The sequence below is a fragment of the Lontra canadensis genome, unplaced genomic scaffold (assembly GCF_010015895.1).
Source record: "Lontra canadensis isolate GAN:19392208 unplaced genomic scaffold, GSC_riverotter_1.0 scaffold22, whole genome shotgun sequence".
Taxonomy (NCBI): Eukaryota; Metazoa; Chordata; class Mammalia; order Carnivora; family Mustelidae; genus Lontra; species Lontra canadensis.
In genome coordinates this window covers 837,845-858,842 of record NW_022631016.1, presented here as the reverse complement: position 1 = coordinate 858,842, position 20,998 = coordinate 837,845, and the positions used below count along the sequence as shown (strand labels likewise).

The following is a 20,998-nucleotide window of genomic DNA, read 5'->3' as shown; positions in this document are numbered from 1 at the left end:
CTGGCTCCTGGCGGCCGTCCCCACCTCCCCACACCGCGGAGCTCGGCCTCGCCCTGTGCACCATCTCTCCGTAGAAAGGAGCCTTTCCCGCAAGCAGCTGCGTGTGACAAGAGGGTGACGCTCGCGGCCGCCATTGGGAACGCGGCTCTGTCTTTCCTTTCGGGCACGGAGGTGGTTTGCGTCCCAGCATGTTCAGAAAAGGTGTTTTGCTGCTGGAGGGGAGCCGTGGAGGTCGGCTCTCCCAGCAAACCAGCGGGGCTTGCGCCTGCGAAGCGCTGCGTCCAGACCTGTTGCTCTTGGATGCCCCAGGCTGCGAGGACGGGAGTTTGTGCTGGAACGTCCCAGCCGGTGGCACCCCGGAGACAGCTGCTGTCGTTTCCCACGTTCTTGAGAAAGAAGATGTGTCGATGTGTCTGTCTTGTTGCTGTGTCAGGAGGGAGGGACCCCAGTAGGCAGGAACCAGGGCCATGTCTACAGAGCCACTCCCCGCCCGCGCTGGGCTGAGGGCCTTCAGGCCGTGGCTTCCCGGTTTCAGAAGATTCTCTGTTCTAAGTCGGGACTTTTAAAACAACTTGCTTTAAATTTTTAAAATATGTAACAGCCAGAGAGAAAGACGGATTCCGCAGGTACGGTGTCCCTCCGTTTCTCTCACGCGGGAGTCTTTGTGCAGAGTCCGTGAGGCTCATCTGTCATCTTGTGGGCAGAGCCGGGGGGACCAGCCCAGCCTCCCAGGGAGCCGTTTGAGGCCGTCCCCAGACCCAGCCCCAGAGAGCAGGGTGCGCCTCCCACCCCGGAGGCCCAGCGCGGGCTAGTTCCTGCCCCCCCAGACCCAGATCCCAGCTGGGCTACGGGCCACCCATCTGCACCTCGCTCTGCCTTGGGGCACACACGGGACAGAGCAGGCTGACTGATTGGGGGTCGTGGATTCTTTCTGTCGTATTGTCCCCAGAGCCACAGCCTTGCGGGGACATCCCTCCAGCTGCGGGGCCATGGGTCCACTCTATCCTGCCACGGACATCTGGGCTGGGAATACCACCGAGTGCCCAGAAGGCTGGCACTTCCCCTCCTCGGCCTCAGGAGCCCATCCTCGTGGGTGCGGGCGGACCCGCGGTCAGAATAGCATGGGTCCTGTCCTTCTGGATCCGAGCACCCTCCATGCTGGTCCCTCCGGGGCCCCGTGCTCACTGCGTGTGTAGCACCCCCGCTGATCAGGCCCCATGTACCCTCCCTGGCCCGGGCCCCACACCCATTAGCGACTGTCCACCTTCCGCACGCTCACTCGGTGCATGGCCCGTGGCCGTCCTGGAAACTCGTGCCTTTCAAATGTTGTAAAATCCAGGTGACGGGAAGATAGGAGTCCTGTTCTGTCTTTCTGTCTCTGAGTCCCCTCGGGACCTGCCCTTGTACCCCGAGGACCTGGAAGCCCTTCCCTCTGGTGCGGCTGGCACCTGTGACACAGGCGACCTTTGGCTCACTGCCCCTGCTGGCGTCCCAGGTGACGTCCTGCTCTGCTGCTACCAGCAACGCCCACGCAAGCCGCTCCGCGGGGAGCCGGACTGGGGCTGCCAGCCAGCCAGGTGCGCCCACATGGGCCCTTCCCAAGCCGTCCCCTGCAGGGCAGAGGGCCCAGCACACGGCACGCAGCTTCGTGGGACTGGACTGGCCTGAGCTACAGTTGTTCCCTGACCTCTGCCAGAACCGGGGGGCCCAGGGCTTGGCGTCCGCCTTCTCGTGGCCACGCCGCTGAGCTCTGGCTGTGAAACACGTGGGGCTGGTGCCCGTGCAGTCGCTGGGGGAGGGAACACGGGTTCTCCGTCACCCGCGCCCCGGCGGGGTCTGTGGTGACCGGGCGGTCGGAGCGCGGCCGCGCGAGCAGTTTTCAGCCACTGCCTGGGCTCCCGGCTCCGGCTCCGGCTCCGTCCTCCACGGCCCGCGGGCGCTCCCGTCGTCTCCGACCCCACGGGAATGCGCTCCTCTGCGGCATACTTGTCTGTGTCTCCACAGCCTTTGGAGCGCCGATGATTATTCTCTTCCACGGGAAAGCACTCCGGCCCCTAAACACCCCCTCCCCGTGGCCTGCCCACCGCCGTGCCGAGTGCCGCGAGGGCAGCCATGCCACATGGCCCGGTGCTCGCCGTGTGCTGACTCGGCCCCCGGGCCTTCAGGCTGCTGACCCCATTCCCGGCAAGGCCGTCACAGTGACACCCCCCTCCGCTGCACTCCCGCAAGTAGCAGGTGCTGAGTCAGCATCTAGCACAGCTTGGGGGGCCCTCGATGCACCAGGCCCATGTATGCTCTGGGGGTGCACAGCATCTGGGGGCGTGGCTGGTCCGTCCACTCCCGGCAAGGACCCATGTTGCCACGGTGACCCAGCCCAGCATGGGATAGTGTGGGTGAGACGCTGGGGACCTGTGTGCACTCCAGCATCCTCTGTCTCCTACACAGTACGTCAGCAGCTACGTGTTGTGAAACCCAAGACATTGGGACAGCTTGCACAAAGACGCGGTTAGTGGCCTTGGCAGAGAGGAGGGCATGACCACCAGGTGCGTCTGAGCTGGCCACTGTGACCAGAGGGGCCTTCGGTAGAGAGTTCCAGACGGCCCGTTAGTGAACTCACTGTACTTGGTGAATGTGTTACATTGGAACTGGAATTGTCTTGCACGTGTCTTGTCACGGGAGATTGGAGACACACACAGGCCGGCAGCTTCAGCAACAGACATTTCTGTCCCCCGGTCCTAGAGACTGGAAGCCCCATCTCCAGCCTCCTCCTGAGGCCTCGCTCCTGGGCGTATAGACGCCGTCTCTTCTAGGAGCCGTCTGCGTCTTCTCATGTCTTCTCAGAAGGACACTTGCCGTGTGGAATTAGGGTCCACTCTAGTGACCTCACTTTACCTTAATCCCCTTTTAAAGGCCCTGTCTTGCAGATGCACCCGTTTCTGCTGGCGTGTGCTGTGTCTCCTCCACATGGGGTGGGGGAGTGTGCGGAACACTCCTGGACCCCTCCCTTGGCTGCCCTGAGGGGTGGTCTCATGACCACATGGGCCGGTGTCACACTCAGGAGCCCACGTCCCTCCAGAGGTGACCAGTGAGGTGGGGTGTATGCAGACGTGCGTGCGCGCCCGGGGCATTGGACGCAGGGTGTGAGCACACGTGAGGTTCCCATCAGCATGACGATCTTACCGGTGTCAGACTGTTGTCTGCCACGGGGGCTCCAGAGTCTGGGGGCCTTTGCCTCTTCCCTGCTGTCCCCGGTCACCCTCCACGTTTTCTGCCTCAGCCCAGAATTGGCTTCTCCCAGGAGTCCTGGCACCTTTGGGCAGGAAATGGTGTTGAGAGCCCACAGGCTGCCATGACATTCCCCCCTGCAGCTGGGCCCCCACCAGGGACTCGTGGTGGAGCATGCCACGGGAGAATGCTGCTCCGGGACACAGGAACCGTCAGCTTGCGTGTCCGTGTCTGGGTAAACCCCTTCCTGACGGACCACGTGTCACAGCCAACTTCCACGGAGTATGACCTCACTCAGTCGGGGAGCCTGAATGGAGGTCCTCCTAGAAGGGGCTTGTAAACCCTTAGCTCGCAGGAGGGGCGACTCCGGGTTTATTTGACCTGGAGCCCTTAAGGGTGGCCGGGCTGCTGAGGGGCAGTGAGGCCGCAGCCTTTGGAGCTCTGTGGAGGGTGCGGATCCCACACCCCCAGCCTCTCCTGCTTGGTCTACAGCGTGCCCCCCTCCCCCATGCTACGGCCGTGCTCTCCTCCAGCCCCGCCCAGTGCCATCACCCGGGAGTGAGGCCCGCATTCTCCCTCCCCGAGGCCCCTGCTCTCCCACCCGTGCCTGCGCCTCCGGGGGCTGCCGTCCATCCGTCCCTGCCCAATACAGATCACCTGCGGCTGCTGACCGCCTCCCGGCTCCGCGAGGGGCTTCTGTGGGAGTGGATGTTGGGGTCTGTCCCTGGTCCCCTCCCAGGCCGGGGGGTTGTCTGAGTCAACCCCCAGACCCAGAAGAGCTGGGTGTTTGGGTTGCGGGAAACGGAGCCCTGCCCTCTCCCGAGGGGACCCCCTGCCTCCCTACAGGTTCTCTCCCGGGGACCGTGATACTGGGGCTCTGTGATTCCGCGGGCTTGCCCTCCAGGCTGGCTGAGGAGCAGAGGTGCCCGCGGCTGCCTCGGGGATGGAGGCACCGTGTCCACCGGGCTGCTAATCACGGTGCCCGTGAGCACTCAGCAGGACCGCCGAGAGGCAGCCGGGCTGCTGCCCGTGCTCTGCTCCGTGCCCTCTGTTTTCCAGCCCAGCAGGACTTTCCCAACGTCTTTGCGGTGACTCTGGTCTTTCTGCAGCCCCAGCACGCTTGAGGGTGTCCACGTGGCTGACACAGCCTCCCTGGCTGTCGTCCCGCGGCTGGAAACGCTGAGTCTGCTTGGCCAGGCTGAGGCGCGGGGCCGGTGCGTGCAGGGTGCCAGGAGGCCAGTGGCCAGGCCACAGAGCCCGTGAAGACAAGTGGACCAGGAGGTGCAAGCAGGAGAACGGGAAGGTCCACCCCAGGGGCAGCCTAGAGCTCAGGACAAGTGGTCGGAGCCCACAGGAGATTCTGGAAGGGGCTGCATGAAGCCTTCCGTGTCCTACCCCTCCTGGCGACAGTTTTCCCTCCTCCAGGGCCGGGCTGAGCTCGGCGTAAACATGCGAGCCCTCTCTTTGCCAGAGGTGAAGGCAGAGCCCTGGGGTCCCGGGGAGCAGCCCGGGCAGGTCCCCCTGCACCCCGTGTGCTCCCGAGTGAGCTCGCCTCCCCCGGGCAGTTCACCCGGCACTCGGCGAGTGTATGACTCTCGGACCACGTTGCGTGTCCACCTGCCCTCGCAGGGGGCATGTCTGCGGAGGGTTGTGGCCTGCGATGGTCGCTCACGTGTCCTTTCCCTGCTGGCTGTGAAGCTTGGAAACTCGACTATGTTCTCCTCACAGCACGCGTAAGAGCAGGCGCGTGAGTGTTTCATCGAGGGCTGGAGGCGGCCACGTTCTGTGTCTCATGGGGGATGGCTGAGTGAGCCCTGTGGCTGCCGGCCTGCCTACGGGGACGCATGTCGTTAACTAAGCCATGTGAAGAGCACTGGGCGGGTCCAGGTGCGCTTCCCTGGCACTGCCTTCCTGGGGCCCCTCGGAGCCCTGACCCAGTCCGTGGTTCAGAGATGCACGGGGTGGGACGGCGGTCGTGAGCTCTCCTGGTGCCCGGTGCAGTGCCATTCTGTGGCACACACCGTCCGGGAAAGGGAGGTGGCTGGTGTGCGGTTGGTAGAAGAGCACGTCGGCGAGCCAGGCTTCCCGCTGCACCTGCCGCGTGGGACGGACCTTCTGAGACCTTCCGTCCGTGTGCGTTCTCCGCCGGCACAGGGACCCGGACAGTGGCGGCCACCAGTCATCTAGCCGGTGACGTGACTGTGTGGCTAGAGTGGTGCTCCGAGAAGGTGTGTGTTCTCAGCGCGCCTGTGCAGAGAAGCACACGTCAGAGGATAACTCGAGGGCCTTTACCGCAAGAAGTTAAAAGGGACGTTAGAGTCAACTCGGAGAGAGAGACGTCCCACAGTAGAGACACGAGTACATCCCCAGCGGCTCCGTAGACGGGTTAACAAACTGGAGAGTCACTGAGACACAGATGACAGCAAGTGCGCCGCGTGCCGGGGCCAGATTGTGCCAAATGCCGGGAGAAGGCAGCGGGTGGTCTCGTTCCATTACCTTGAAAACACACAGTGGGGAAGTAACGGGCAGAAAAAGATTTGGGGACTTTTAGGGAGGATTTTCTCTGGCAAAACCCCTGAAATGAATTCAGGCAGAAGTATAAAATCTAGATAAACAGTAAAAAAAAAAAAAAAAAAAAAAAAAAGGAAAAGAAAAAACCAGCCCTTAGATATGTGTATCTTGGGAGAAATTGCTTGGAGAAGCTGGCTCCCCGGTGCACAGACGTCCCCGCTGGGTCGAGCTCCGCAGCTCCGGAGAGAAAAGGCGCCACAGCGGGTGGCCTGCCAGCCCCGTGACCGAGGCCTCGCGGAGGAGCCCTGTGGGTGCGGCGTGTCGCGTGCGTGTGCTGAGTGAGGGGAAGCAGTGTCCCCCGCTCAACACAGGAGGGATGGCGGCTGAAACTCAGCTCGCTCACGGCCACAGCAAACGCCGCTCCCGAAGCCCGGGGTTGGGAAGGTGTTCTCGTCCGCCAAAAACGTGTGCTACAGCCCAGAGGAAGCGCTCACTTGACAGGAAATGTCCCCAACGTCACCCACGAGACAGATCTGCTGTCGCTGCTGCTGCCCGGCCCAGAGGCTGTGGCCCCGGGTGGTGACCAGGACTGGACGAGGAGGGGAGGGTGGCCACCCAGCTTGCCGTCCCCTGCCGATCGTGGGGAGGTGCCGGTCCACGCGGTGCCACATGGGGCGGCTGGGACCCCAGATGACCTGGAGTGTCAGATGAACGCTGGGTTTTCAAGACGGTATGAAAAAGTGCGAAATACCTCATTTGTAATTCTTGTGCTGAGTCTGTGCCGAGACGACGGTACTTCTAGTACGTCGGTGCACTACATTAGTTTCTTCTCCTTTCCACACGTGGCACTAGACCGTCTCAATTTCACACCTGCTTGCACCGTGGGCCGGTCTCGACACAGGACCCAGCAGAGTCCGCGGAGGGTCCGTGGGGCCAGCTGGCGACTTGGTGCAGGTGACGGCAGCCCGGCCAGCGAGCGGCCATGGGGCTCCTGGGCCCGGGTCAACCAGGCAGCCAGGAGTCCTCACCGTGCACCTTCCCTTGGCCTTTTCTGTCCTCCCTGCACCAAAACCCACATGTCTGAAGTGTGTATTGTTGCAAATAATTATAAATTGTGTCTGTTGATCGTAAATCCCTTCCAAGTTTTAAGTCCTGTCATCCCTGCACCAGCCCTGTTTTCTGGCTGACTGCCTGAGAGTCATTCATCCCAGAACGCAGCATTCCCGAGCACATGGCCCCTGGTGAGAACCAGACCGTGGCTTTGTGCGTGGGAGTGTCCCTCCGCCATGACTCTCCCTGACTAGGCCCCTCTGGTGAGGCCCCATGTCCATCCTAGCCCCCACCCCGTGTTGGCAGCTGTCCCCGTCACTGTAGGGCCTGCCCGGGCCCATGGAGCCTCTCCCATGGCGTCTCCCCAAGCAGACCGAGGGGATGTGCGGCGCCACCCAGTGCTGCTTGTTTGAGGCGTGCTGGCTGCGTCCTGTGCTCTGCCGGGCTCCTGCCCACGACGTCCCGGGGCTAGAGAGTCACGCGGGGCCCCTGATCTTCCTTGTGGTCCACAGTCCGACCAGCTCCGTACCTGCTGGTCCCTGCAGGGCAGCCCCACGCTGGGAGGGACTCGGGAAGGCTCAGCAGAGCAGGGCACGTGTGCTGGGCTGGGCCAGAGAGGGGCTCGGGGGCGGGGCTGCGGGTGCCAGGATCCGGGGAGCCGCTCCCAGCCTAGGGCCTTGAGGCTGAAGTGGGAAGGGGCGCGGCACCATGGCCGGAGACCTCGGCAGGACACCCGGCCCACGCGCCCCACGGTTGAGCGAGGGCAGTGCCTGGGCTGGGGCAGGCGCAGCGTTTCCGCGTGGGTCTGGGCCTGGCTTCCAACGAGGAACGCGGAGGATCGGTTCCGTGGCGACAGACTCTGGAGTGACCGCGCCTCTGTCTTTGCAGGTCGCGCTCATGACGCTGACGCTCTTCCCCTTGCGGCTGCTGCTCGTCGTGGCCATGATGCTGCTCGCGTGGCCCTTTACATTCTTCGCGTCGCTGCGCTCCGTGGACGGGGACCCCGAGCAGCCCCCAGCCGCCTGGCGCAAGTGAGTCCCTCGTGTGCAGGCGCTTGGACGTGCCCCTCCCTCCTCCCGCAGCTTCTCCGTCCTGGACGCTGTGGCGGGTCGGGGTGGCCGGTCCCATTCGCTGGCACCCGCTGCCCCCGTCCCACTCTGAGGGGTCCTCCGGGGTCCTGCGGGCTACGTGGCCGCTGCCGCCATACCCTCGGCACCAAAGCTCCCCACCGTGTTCCCACGTCCCCAGCCCCCGAAGGCTGCACATCAGCCAACATGTGTCCCGTGTGCCGGTCTGGTCTCTGCGGGATCAAGTGTCCCCCTTGTCCCCCCGTAGCCATAGAAGTTCCCTTGTGGCTACGTGTTGAGTAGCAGGAAGGCCCTGTTCTGAATGCATCTTTTCTTACGGCTTGTTCGAGAGAGCGAGCGCATGCACGTACGCGTGCGCACAAACAGGGAGGGGCAGAGGAGGAGGAGGAACCCCAAGCAGGCTCCCCGCTGAGCGCAGAGCTGGGTGCGGGGCTCTGTCTCAGGACCCTGAGACCATGGTCTGAGCCAGAACCCTGCGTCCGACGCTCAGCTGACCAGGTCACCGGGTGCCCCCGTTCTGAGCACACCGTAGCTAGGGATGTGGCACAGGCCTCAGAAGCTTCTCAGGCCCCTCGCTCCTCCGTGAAGCTGCGCGTAAACCAGAGCGTCCGCCACTGGTGAAGAAAGCGCCAGGAGGCACGGACCCTGATAAAGATCTCCAGCGTCTCAGAAGTTGTCGTTCCTGCTGAAAGCCGCCCGCTGTCCGCACCTCTCGTCACCCCCTTGGGGTCCTGGAACAGTTGACGCAGAAGCAGAAACGGCAGCCTCACGCAGGGGTCCCCTCTCCCAGGCTACCCCCGGCCGCTGCCCGATTTACACACAGTTTCACTTGCGCTGAGCCCCTCACGGACGCAGAGGCTGTGTGGCCCACAGAGCCCAAAACGTTTGCTCCTGGCCCTTCACAGGCTTAGCAAGCGGGCTCAGTCCTCCTCGCCTAGGAAGCGTCTGGCCGGCAGGAACACGGTGCCCCACAGAGGCAGGTGGGACCTGGCACTTGCCCTTGAGGTTGGTTCTCTGGACGTGCACCTGCCGTGGGCACACGTGACCGTCACACGTGCAGCAAAGATGGAATTTCGAGTCATGGGTATGCCCATGAGCACGAGCCCGCGAGGAGTGTGCGTGGCCGTGACCGGGGAGCCCGCACGTGGGGTCTTCATGTGCACCCCTCACTGTGTTCGTGTGCTTAGACCATTGTCAGAGTCAAGTGCACCACGGTCTTCCTCCCTGGGAGACCCGAAGGTGGGCCATGATCCGTTCGATGCCAGCTCCAGTGTGGCACCTGGCCCAGGGGTGCTAGGACGTGGGTCCTGAGTGAGGGGGGGAAGGGAGTGAGGGAGTGAGTGTAGGAGTGAGGGGGAGAGGGAGTGAGTATGGGGGGAGAGAGTGGGTGTGGGTCAAGGGAGGAGAGAGTGAGTTGGGGGGGTGGGAGGGGGGAAGGGGAAGGGGGGTGGGAGGTCCTGTCAGCTGTGCCCCCCCACCGGGCGCTGGGGACATCACCGGCTTCCAGTGCTCCTTCTGGCTTGTTTAGATTCCTTAATTCTCTGTGAAGGACATGCTTTACCTTGAGGATTTTCTTAAATGTTTTAATCCTAAAATATGAATTTAGTATCAAGCATATAATCCAGCAAAATAAACCTGGACCAGACAGGAATCAGAATTTCAGTCTTGCTAGGTTGAGGATCTGTAGCTGGAGAATTTTTGACCGATGACAGGGGATCTAAGAGTTTGGGGTGTTGGTTATAGGGCGGCCGTCCCTCCCGGCACCTCGTCTTCTCCCCTCCTCTGCTCCCCCCTGGGCTGGGCTCCTCCTACCTGTTCACACACCCCCTGCAGATTCTCTTTCCCAAGTGCAGACTCCGGGCTGGACTCCGTTGACCCCGGGCGGGCTCCATGCAGCTCTGCTGGGCTCGGTGGATGATACGGGGGCCGCCAGCTGGCGTCCACGGCCCAGCTTCCAGGCACCGCGTGTGCCTGTAGCGCGTGCCCGAGCGGCAGCCTTCACGGCAAGACATAGACGCGTCTGAGGGTTCGTGAGAGCTCTGGGTGTCTGCGTGTGAGTGGGCCGCACGGCGCTGTGTTCACGTGTTTATGTTGTGCAAGCATGTGTACGTGCCTCTGCGGGTGTGCGGGCATGTGTGCATGTGTCGAGCATGTGCGTGTGTGCAGGGCCTTCCGTGAGCACGTGTGTATGTGCGTGTGGGCAAATGTGGGTATGTGTGCACGTGTGTGAGTGTTGTCTGCATGCAAAAGTGCATTGTGTGTGCAACCATGTATGTGCACATCTGTGTCCTCAAGGGACACGTGTGTGTGCACACGCATAGACATGCATGCTGCTCGTGGGGCGCGAGCCATACACCCTCGAGGTCTCCATGCAGCAGTATTTTTCAGGAACTCCACGCGCTGCCCTGCCCTGGGTCAACAAAGGACAGTCAACACAGAGCTCCTTCAAGGAGGGCAGGGTGACACGTGCCTGATCTGGGGACCGGCGAGGTGGGAGGAAGGGGGCTTCGGAACAACAGGTTTCGGCGTCCGCAGGCTGGGACGGAAGAGCCCTCGTGGGGTCGGCTGGGAGGTGTGGGTTCCTTGCTGGGCGGGGCCGGGCGGACTGGAGTCAGTGATGTCCCGTCGGGGAGGATTTGTGCTGGAGGTGTTAGTGTCACTCAGACGTCTTAAAATAAAAGCCTCAGGTTCTCAATGAAAGGAAGAATGACACAATTCCACAGAGACATTTACTCGAAGTTACTTTCAAACAACAAACGACTGTAAACACCAGAGCATCTTGCAAACCTGACCGGCAGTCGGCAGTGTCCTCTGGGTGCTGCCCCTTGGCCAGCCCACGTGCTTAGAGGGTGTCGTAGCTCCAGCCACTGGAACCATGTGCCACAGGCTAGGGGCCTCAACAACAGAAGGTTCCAGAGGCTGGCAGTCGGCGAATCCGCGTGCCGGCAGACGGTGCCCCCTCACTGGCCTCATCTGGCTCCCAAGGAGAGCTCTGGTCTCCCTCCTGCCAGGAAACCAGTCCCCTCACGTCATGACCTCATTTAACCTTATTTCCAGCTACAGTCAGACTCTTGCTTTGCCTGTGTTAGTACAGGATAGTGAGCCCTGAGCCTAGCCTCCCAGCTCTGAACCCCTCGAGGTCACACTGCCCTCCCAGAGCGTCCCGGAGCCCCCGGCTCCCCACGTGTCCCTTTTCTGCCAGGCGCAGTGCTTTCCTGCACGCCTTTTGGGCATGATCTATCTCCTGGACCTGGTTTGGGGTTTTTCTTTCTTTTTTTCTCGTTTTTCCCTCCCAAGATTTCCTGGAGTGTAGGTTTTGTCTCAGAAAGAGGACAAGCAGGAGAAACTCAGGTGCATTTCTGAATGTGTCTTCGTTCTCCCCTCAGTGCTGATGGGGAGCTGGTCCGGGCAGAGAACCATGGATTCCAGACCTTACGGCCCCAGAGTCACAAAGCTGCTGGCAGCTTCGGCTGTGATGCTCAGGGAGCCTGCTTGTTACTTGCTGAGTTTGGGACTCTTCTCTCTGCCCCCCCGGAATTTGAAAAGTTTTCAAAGGAAATCGTAGGAGTCTGTCTTATCTTGAGTTCGTTCTCCTCCCTGACGTGATGCTAAAGGTCTGTCTGTCTTCAACCGTAAGAAACTGTTCTCTTCCTGTCTGCACTGCTGTCCTTTTTCTCCGGCATGTTCCGGAGACTTCCAGCCTCCCAGAGAGCAGGCTCTTGGGGACACTGAGATACTGGATTGCCCAGAATGCGTTCTTGTTCTCTGCCGCTTTTCACGGCGCCCGGGCCTGGGTTCCAGAACAGCCTGAGGAGAGCGTGGACGCCCAGCCTCCCTTCTGGTGCCTGCCACCTCGTGTCCTCACGCCAGAGTCTCTTCTCTGCCGCGTGGCCGATCATGCTGGCATCTCAGGTTCCAGGGTGCCCCCCGGGTGACAAGCAGGGGAGGCAGCAAGGGCTGGCAGTCCCTGCCTGGTGCGTGTGGATTGTCTCCTGCGCCACCACTCCTGGGAATCACTCTGTGAGCCCCTCGGGCTTGTCACTGGCCACCTTGGCCGCGGATGGGAGGCGTCGGGCGGGCTGCAATCCACGCAGGCATAGCTCTGAGGCCTGTGTCCACGTCCGCAGGCTGCGCAGCCTCACTGGGGCTGGGACTCCTCAGAGAACCCGAGAGTGTCCTCAGGTGTCCTGTGCCCACCCTCTGCTCCCATTTCTGTTTTGCGCGGTTTGGCCTTTGACCTGGGGGGAGGGGGTGCCTCTCACGGGCACATCAGGATTTGGTCCACACTTCCGACTGGCTCCTTTCGCGTGCCCCTGACTCTGACTCCCCCGGGCAGCTCTCGGTCCCAGGGCAGCCTCGCCCAGGTCTTGTTTCTCCGTGCGTACCGGTGGCTGTCTCGTGGCTTTTATCGGAACGTGTTCTTGCGCAAGGTAGCCTTGTGCAGAGGAGCGTGTTTAAGCACACGCAGCCGGACAGGTAAGGAGAAGTGCGTAGCTGTGGTCACGCCCGGTTCCGGAGACGGCGTCGGAGCCCAGCCCAGCATCTTGGCGTGCGCCACACGGCGACTGCTCGCCATGCATGCGGGGGCTTTCTGCGGGGGCTCCACGAGGGGCTCAGGGCTCCTCTGGGCTCGGTCGCCACTCAGCACCGTTGGGCCTCCTCTTCCAGAATTCTCTTGAGACGGTTTTGAGCCCCTTGGGGGTCAATCGAGTGAGGTTTCGGGCTCGTGTTTCTGTCAAGCAGTCCAGTTGTCTGTGTGACACAGCAGCCCCCTTTCTCCCTGGACTGCGGAGCTCGCAGCCGGGGCCGCTCGCGGACGCCTCTGTGCACTGCCGGTGATGTGGGTCCTTGTCCCTCTGCAGCGAGCGTAGGTGGTGGGAAGATTTACGGGTCTGCACTCTCGTATGTGTGAAAAACAAGTAGGAAGCTGTTCGGTTAATCTGGGCTGGTGGTTATTTAATTTCCCACATTTATCATCCATCGAGTTTCATCCAGAAGAGGGTTGCTTTAGCAACGGGGCATTGGGTCATCGATTCCCAGACCTCAGGACCCTCCAGGGCAGGGACAGGAGTGGCTCGTTCTCAGCCCCAGCGTCACTCCCGATTTTAATTGCATTCTAGATAGTTTAGTGTGTTTGTTTCATGATGAATCACCTTCCAGCGCTTACAGCCCCGGTGCCTCCCACGTGCCGTGTCCTTGCTCTGCTGCTCAGTTCAGGACTCCGCGTCATCCTCGTGCTGCTGTGTCGTGCCACAGTCAGCACTTCTGTTTTCTCGGACAAATTGATAAAAAGGCATCCGCGGCCCATCTAGTAGAGGGGAGGGAGGCCCAGCATCTCTTGTCTTCTCTCCTTCAGACACCACAGTAGCCGCTGTTGGGGGTTTGGAGGGGCCTGGAGCGCCCTGGCTGACCCACCAGAGGTTGGCACTGAGCTCCCAGTGGCCATGGCCCCACGGTCAGCCTTGCACTGGTGAGCTGAGCGCAGCGCCCTTGACCCCCAGCTCTGGCCCGGTGTGACCGCAGCACTGTCTCTTGCAGGGTAGTGGACTTCCTGCTCAAGGCCATCATGCGCACCATGTGGTTTTCCGGAGGCTTCCACTGGGTGGTCATGAAGGGTCAGCAGGCCTCTCCGTCAGAGGCCGCCATCCTCACGCTGGCTCCACACTCCTCCTACTTCGATGCCATTGCCGTCACCCTGACGATGTCGTCCATCGTAATGAAGGCGGAGAGCAGAGACATCCCAATATGGGGAAGTGAGTGAGCCCCCCCGGGAGTGAGCGAGACCCCCCAGCCTGCTGGGAATGAGTGAGACCCCCAACCTGCTGGGAATGAGTGAGGCCCCCAACCTGCTGGGGGTGAGTGAGACCCCCTCCCCAGGAGTGAGTGAGACCCCCCCAACCTGCTGGGGGTGAGCGAGACCCCCAACCTGCTGGGAGTGAGTGAGACCCCCCTTCCCTGGGAGTGAGTGAGACCCCACAACCTGCTGGGAGTGAGTGCCGTGTTCCCCCATCCTCCCCCCCGCCCCGGGAGTGGGCGAGCCCCCACCCTGCCTGTCCATGCAGGTCGCACCCACATGAAATAGGCAGTTGCCCTTGAGTCTCTTCTTGTGCCTCTACTGCGGCTTCTCTGTAATGTTAGTTCTTGTGGGTTTCAGCAGGTTCACACGCACACATGCACACGCGCGTGCACACGCATCCTCAAGCGTCATGTGTCCAAGTGGCTGCTCAGGTTCAGTCCGTGGCAAGTGCAGGGCCCGTATCCCACGGCCCTAGAAGTGTCTGTCCCCGGGCACTGGTTACAGGGACCGAAAGCCCAGGTGTACAGGTGTCCCTCAGCCACGTGAGAGATCGCCCCACTCCTGGCATGAGAGGAGAAACTTACACTCGCAGTCCTGGAGCCGGAAGTCAAGGTCAAAGTGTCCAAAGCCTCGCTCCTCCAGAGGCTTTCAGGGACGGTCCTTCCTGCCTCTTCCAGCTCCTGGCCCCCAGGTAGCCCCAGGGCAGTGTCGGAGGCCCCCCTGCCCCTGCCTCCCTCCTCCCAGGCCTCCCCTGCGCATGTCCCTGTGCGTCTCTCACAAGGACACTTGTCTTTGGGTAACCTAGGGTACTCTCATCTCCAGGTACATAACTAATTACATCTGCAAAGACTGCTTTCCCAAATAAGGTTTCACGCATGGGTCCTAGGGCTTAGGATGTGGGCACATCATTTTGGGGTGCGCTGCACCATTACTGGGAACTCCAGGGAATGCGGGGAATCACTTTACAGATGAGAGCACCTGCCTCCTCCCGGCCAGGCCCACGCGCCAGAGCTGTCCAGGTGCCCTGCAGGGCCGGCCCACCTACTCCTGGTTCCTGTCCTCCTGGCTTCTGTTCCTGGGCTTGCCACCCAGCCCTGGCTCCTCTAGGCTGCTCCTGGGGGAGGGGAGGGCACACCGCTGTCCCTCTCCTCTGCCTGCCTCTCACCGTTCAGACCACGGGTGCGTCCTCTGAGGACTCTGGCCCGGCGGGAGGCACATGCTGCTGGTGCCGCAGCGCCAGGGGCAAAGGGTCCACACCCTGACCGCCTCCTCTGAACTCTCCTGAGTTCCCTGCTCGTGGTGGTGTTCGGCGGCTGGTTGCACGAGAACATGGTGTATGTTTTAGGTTCTTTATAGGAAGCGCTGAGAGGGTGTCACAGGCTCCCGAGGTGAGGCAGTGTGGGCCCCGACCGAGGGTGCGGGAAGCCACTTCCATTCTGTAATTGTGTTGCGATTCCCGCTTTTTGGTTTTAAGCTTCAGGCTGAGGAATGTCCGCATTCTGGGGGACGTTCTGGGATTTGGGGGGCATGTCATCTCCCCTCCTTCACATACAAATCACACAAACCCTTCTCGAAGCCTCGCCTTCCTTCAGTGACGGCTCAAGTCCCAAGTTAGCGTCATGGAGACTCACGGCTGCACTTTCTCCTCCACATCCCAAGGCCAGGGTTCGAAAGCCAACTCCACTGGCTGCATGTGCTGGGGGCTGCGAGGCCAGAGCTGAGCTCCACGCCCCCCACCACGGACCGAACCTCGGGAGGGCCACCAGCCTGTCCTCCGTGTGCGGCGTCCCTCACCGTGCGTCCCAGTCGCGTCAGGGACGACGTAGAAAGACGAGTGCGGGAGTGCCGGACTGCTCGTTCCAGGTTTCAGTTAGAAGTCAGCACGGCTCATCCCAAGTCGCGTTCCCTGTTTCCAGGTCTTGCGGCTGAGGCTCCTCCCACCGTGGGGGCCAAACAAGCCCCTGCCCCACCCCCCCCAGCCCCACCCCCAAGCAGCGCGCGGCCCGGGGCGTTCCCAGTGGCCCATCCTCCTGGTTCTCCTCATCCTTGTTGTTTAACGCTCGGTGCTTCTGGACCCTTTGACAGCCCACAACTTTGGTGAAGGGATGCATATTAAAAATATTCAAAATATTGTCCCCTTCAGATTTGGGACGACCAGTTAGAGTGATCAGCCCAAGGATTTGTCTCATTCTTACATCGTCGGTTTACTGCAGTGTCTTTTCTGTGGGCCCCTGGGCATTCACAGATGCGGGGCGGTGTCCGAGGGGACCGCGTCTCACGGTCTTTGGGCAGGACAGCGCCCCAGGCCCTTGTTGCCAACACTGCGTGGGGCTCACCCGACATGCGGCCATATTTCCCGTCTGTCCTCAGAAGCAAGCTGTTCAGTTACAAGGTCTCTAGTGTGGGGATTCACCTGGGGGTCCCCAAAAAGAAGGGGAGTCTGAGATACCAGTCAGAGGATGAAACCCCGTCATCTTCGGAGCCCAGAGAGCCTCTCCCCACCTCTGCCTGGAGCTTCTGACGCGTCCACGCATCGTGAAGAGACAACCTCTTCATGTCACCAGGAAGGGGCACTTGTGACGCCCGACCCTCTTCCGTAAGACCGGCCAGCCTGCCCCGCTCCTCCTCCTCCCTGGAAGACAGCGCGGAGCCGGCGCGGACGGGAGGAAGCTGGGCGGCTTCCCCGTTGTCCCGTCCTGTGGGGGTCCCCCCGGCCCTTTCCCCGCGTGCCGCTCCCAGCGCCGTCCGCAGGAATCCGCGAGAATGACAGAACAGGAAAGAAGATTCCAGATGCCAGAAGAAAACATCACTGAGACCCACGTGCAGCCTAGATTTTGAGTCCCGTGGACGTGACCAGATAGAATGTTCTTTTTTTTTCTTTTCTTTTCTTTTTTTTTAATGAATTTTAAAAGGTGTTTGCCTTTTGGAAGACCTCCCAGGAAGAAGAGTCACAACACACGATTCCTCGTGAGTGGTTAGAACGCTCAGAAGTCCAAAGCTGATGTTGGGCCCAGCGGGGATGTGTCTCACCGCCACGGGGGTGCCTGGCCACCGCGGCTGCCCACTTGTCCTTCCCAGGAGAGGACGCGCGCTCTAAGGACGGCTGTCATGTCAGTTTGGGGTTTCTCTTCTAAGAGGTGTCTCCCCACCTTCAGAGCCTCAGGCACAAGAACCGTGTGGTGGTTGCTGCTGTCAGGTCTGGTCACGGGAGCAGTGACCTGCCACAGCAGCAGTGCCAAGTTGGTCAGGACCGCCACCGTGTGAGTGTCCTGGGGCGCCCCCGACAGAGGGCTGCACGCTGGGCACCCAGAGACAGCAGGTGCTGATTCTCTTGCTGTCCTGGGGGCCGGAAGTCCCAAGTCAGGGTGTGAGCAGGGTGGCTTCTGGGGGGAGGCCTTGTCCGGCCTTCGTCACCGCTGGCGGCTCCCCATCGTCCTCGGTGTCCCGTGGCTGTGGTCACATCACTCCAGTGTTGGGCTCTGTCGCCTCATGGCCTTCTGCGTCCACGTCCATGTCTCCTCCTCCGTGCAAGGACACTGGGTGTGAGTCCGGGCTCACCCTGCTCTGATACCATGTCATCTTAACGTGACTCCGTCTGCAGGTGCCTGATTTCCAAAGAAAGTCACAGTCCTCAGTGCCCGGGGTCAGCGCAGTAGCCCGTGTCTTCGAGGGAGACGGCTCTGCCCATGATGGGCTGGTGGGGTTTAAGCCATGTCCCTTGGGCCCTTCCGACTCTGGAGCCGTTGACCTCCCCCCAGCTCCCTCCTCTGTCCGCGATCAGCCTTACTGCCCTTGTTTTCCCTGCTTTCCAGGCTGCAGACACCGGTGGTGCTACTTTCGACCTGGCAGGTTTTGGGTGGCCTACCATCGTGTGAGGGAGCCGCGGTGATTTCCCTGATCCCCCGTGATCGGGCATTGACCTGCCGCCCACCCTCAGGGACACTGCTGCCCTTAGGGTGTCCTGGGGGGCTCGCCTCTGCCCCGTGCCGTGGGCAGCCCCCTGTATCCCTCTGAACATGGCAGAAGCCGTGCATTCCCACACCGGTGCCTCTCCTCCCCTGGCAGCTCTGATAAAGTACATCCGGCCGGTGTTCGTGTCTCGGTCTGACCAGGACTCCCGCAGGAAGACCGTGGAGGAGATCAGGAGGCGCGCACAGTCCAATGGAAAGTGGCCACAGGTAACGCAGTGAACCGCGAGCTGGGGGCCAGATTCATTTCATTTGCGTTTGATGAGTGCGTGAGTTCAGGGTTGTGCTGAGTGTCAGATACTGTTGGTCCTGAAATTGTAAAATTGGGACAAACGAGACAGGTCTCACGTGTGTCTCACGTGCCCGAAGCGTCTTTCCTAAAATGACTGCTCGGCGATCCCTGGACCCGCGGCAGGCACGGCCTCTGGTGCGCGCCAGTCCGCAAGGCGTGGCTGTTTGGCCCTGAGAACCCCAGGCCGAGCTTGTCCATGTGAGCCCGGCTCCCGAGGGAGCATCAGGAAGGCCTTCTGTGGGCAGCCAGGCTGCGGCCTCGGCCGATGTCGGCTGTATTTCTTCGAGCCGAGCCTCGGAAGCTGGAGCGCCCTGGGGCTGTCTGGGTCCTGGGTGCTCGGAGAATGGAAGGCCCGGCTGCCAGGCACCCTCACCCGCGGGCAGCCCCCCGGGGGTTGTGATGTCCGGGGTGCTTGGCTGCTGCCCCACGTCCGGAAACAGCCATATGGGCTGTAGTCCCTGTGCTGAGGGGAGAATTGAGTTTCTGTCGTGTGGCTGGAGGTCAGCAGGAACCAGAGGGATTCAGGAGTCCCAGCGGGGACGTGTTTAACCACTGGTTCTGTGCGGCGTTTCTGGTTGCTGGCCCAGCTGTGCCTCGGCTCTGGCCCTGGTCCCGATGCCTTCAGCCCAGGGCCGTCCGCTGAGCTCCCCTTCTGTGTGTCTTTGTCCAGCTTTGCCCCTGGGGGGACCCCACTGTGCACTGGTGGTGCATCCAGGCCGTGGCAGCCAGGCCCCACAGCAGCTGCGATCAGTCCCGAGCACGCGCTTGGGAGGCTGGCGCCGGCCCCCAGGTTCATTGTAGAGAACTCCTGCCCGGGGAGCACAGCCAGGCGTGCTTCCATGGTGTGCCTAAACCACGCTGAGAATGACGAAAATATCTCAACATGTGTGGAGTGCAGAAAGCAGACTATTTCTGGATTACGTTCCTTTAAAGCTGACCTTTTCTCTTCTCATTCCAAGATAATGATTTTTCCAGAAGGAACGTGTACCAACAGGACCTGCCTCATTACCTTCAAGCCCGGTATGTAATTTTCTTAAATTCTCTGTTTTTCCTCCTTGAGTGAGTCGGGGAGACACTCCTGGGTCCCTGCGAGCCTGTGGTTTTCCCTGACGTGACTCAGCCCACACCCCCGTCAAGGAAACCTTCCGGGCACTCGATGACCATCCACCAAGAAGGGGTGGCAGAAAAGCTCATTTCTCCGGGCCCGGCATGAAACGTGCAGGGAAAGGATCCCAGCCGTCGAAGTAAGACGACGCCCCTTTTCGCTGCAGGCGCCTTCATCCCGGGGGTCCCCGTGCAGCCCGTGGTTCTGCGGTACCCAAACGAACTGGTGAGTGTGTTTTCCTGGGACCATGGTGAGTTGCCTATTGTCACGGGTCACGAAGCGGTGGCCCGTCCTCCCTGCCGATGGGTCCTGCTACGTTGACGTGAGACGTCCCCCCACGTCCTCTGTAGCCTTTGCTCCCCGGTCACCTGGGAAACTGTGACATTAAGAGAGTCTACACCCTGAAAGGCTGGAGACGGCGGGAGGGAAGGGAAGTAAGTGAGTCTGTACCAAATGAGCCTCTGCTGGTGTGTCTGAGTCTGTGGGGAAGGTGAGCAAAGCGCAGGAGGGGGCGTCGGGGCCCCAGAGCACGTGGTGATCTCGACGGGGCCCCGGCTCAGGGGAGGCAGGAAGGCCAGATGAAGCCTCCACAGGTTGTGGCCAGAGGCTCGCTGTGGCATCCGTTTCCACATCTGTCAAAGCAGCCGCAGCTGTCCCCTCCCCTGGGGGCCCTGTGGCCCTGCCACACGAGTCCAGCTCAGTGGGCTGCACTCCCGGTGCAGGCCCCGAGCCCCTGTGGGTGATGCTCGGTGCCCAGTGTGTCTCGCTCAGCCGTGGCCCCTCCAGGTGTGTGTCTTGCACCCACACGGGCATTGGGTTCTCCCAGCCAAGGCTCGTGTCCCTGGGCTGCCCTGGACTATTGACGGAGGACACCAAGGTGGGTTTGCTCAATGCACCGAGCTTTCTCCCTGTCACAGCGTGTCTTTATGACGACAAAAAGGAAACTCAGCAGCCCCAGCACCGTGGGGCCTGGAGTTGCTTGTCTAGACGGCAGCATGCTTGCATGTGACACCTGTGGACGTGAGGGGCTGGCCCCCTGCTTCTGGCCCAGACCCGGAGGGTCCCAGATTTGCACACCAGACCCTATGCCTCCAGGTGCTGACAGCACAAAAGAGGTTCTCCAAGGGGAGAGCGGTCGGTCAGTCAGTGTCAGTCAGAACCCGTCGCCAGCTGTGATGTGTTTTGCTCCTTTCTTGCCCCCAGGACACCATCACGTGGACGTGGCAAGGACCCAGCGCGTAAGTCAGACCCTGTGCCATCACATTGTGTGTCCTGTCCTGCGGGAAAGCACAGGGGCCACGCAAGTCGCTGCCCTGCGTTCTGGTTCCTTTTGCAAATGCAGAAGCTCTGAACATGGGACCCGCTGGTGCTCGATGGTAGCAGTTAGAGTCAGCTGCTGCGAAACTAAGTGTGCAGACCTGGCCCGTTCACACACTCCTGGATTCCAGGACCTAAGTTAATGGTCTCCCACTCCAGGGGAAGGTGACTGTAAGCGTTCTTTCCTTCCCACGTGTGCCTGTTGGCTCAGTGGCCACCATCCCACCTGCGCGCTGCAGCTCCTAGAAAAAACAAAAGGGGAGCTGCAGGGACGGCCCTTCTTTTGAACGGCTGCACAGGGGAGGCATAGGGTTCTAGGACAGCAGGCCTCCGTGGTACCAGTGTTTGACCTGGCACAGCAGAAGGGTGAGTGGTGGGGCCAGGCAGAGCCCTCCCAAGGCCCCCCGGCGAGGCGTCTGGAACGGATGCTGGGGTGGGGGCGGGGGGTGCCCCGAGAGGCCGCATTTGTGGCCCATAGCGTTAGCATTGCTGAGGCCAGAGTGTGGGGTGGATGGTGAGAAGCAAGGGGGCATCTGGGAGAAAGGTGTGAAGGGGCTTCTTCGGGCCCTGATGGCCAGGCTTGAGGCTGATGATGGTCGGAGATCGGGGCTATAGAGAGTTTGGAGCACAGTTGCCTGCTGGGGA

The 20,998-nt window shown here is 61.4% G+C and overlaps 1 protein-coding gene across 1 annotated transcript in view; it reads left to right on the top strand.

Annotated features, from left to right (window-relative positions):
- Positions 1–20,998, top strand: part of LPCAT1 (lysophosphatidylcholine acyltransferase 1) — a 41,256-nt gene that overhangs the window by 8,813 nt on the left and 11,445 nt on the right. Inside the window, exons 2-7 of the mRNA XM_032861841.1 lie at positions 7,675–7,817; positions 13,413–13,627; positions 17,737–17,849; positions 18,891–18,951; positions 19,203–19,261; positions 20,240–20,274. Of these exons, the coding sequence (XP_032717732.1) occupies positions 7,675–7,817; positions 13,413–13,627; positions 17,737–17,849; positions 18,891–18,951; positions 19,203–19,261; positions 20,240–20,274 (626 nt within the window). The remainder of the gene's footprint in view (positions 1–7,674; positions 7,818–13,412; positions 13,628–17,736; positions 17,850–18,890; positions 18,952–19,202; positions 19,262–20,239; positions 20,275–20,998) is intronic.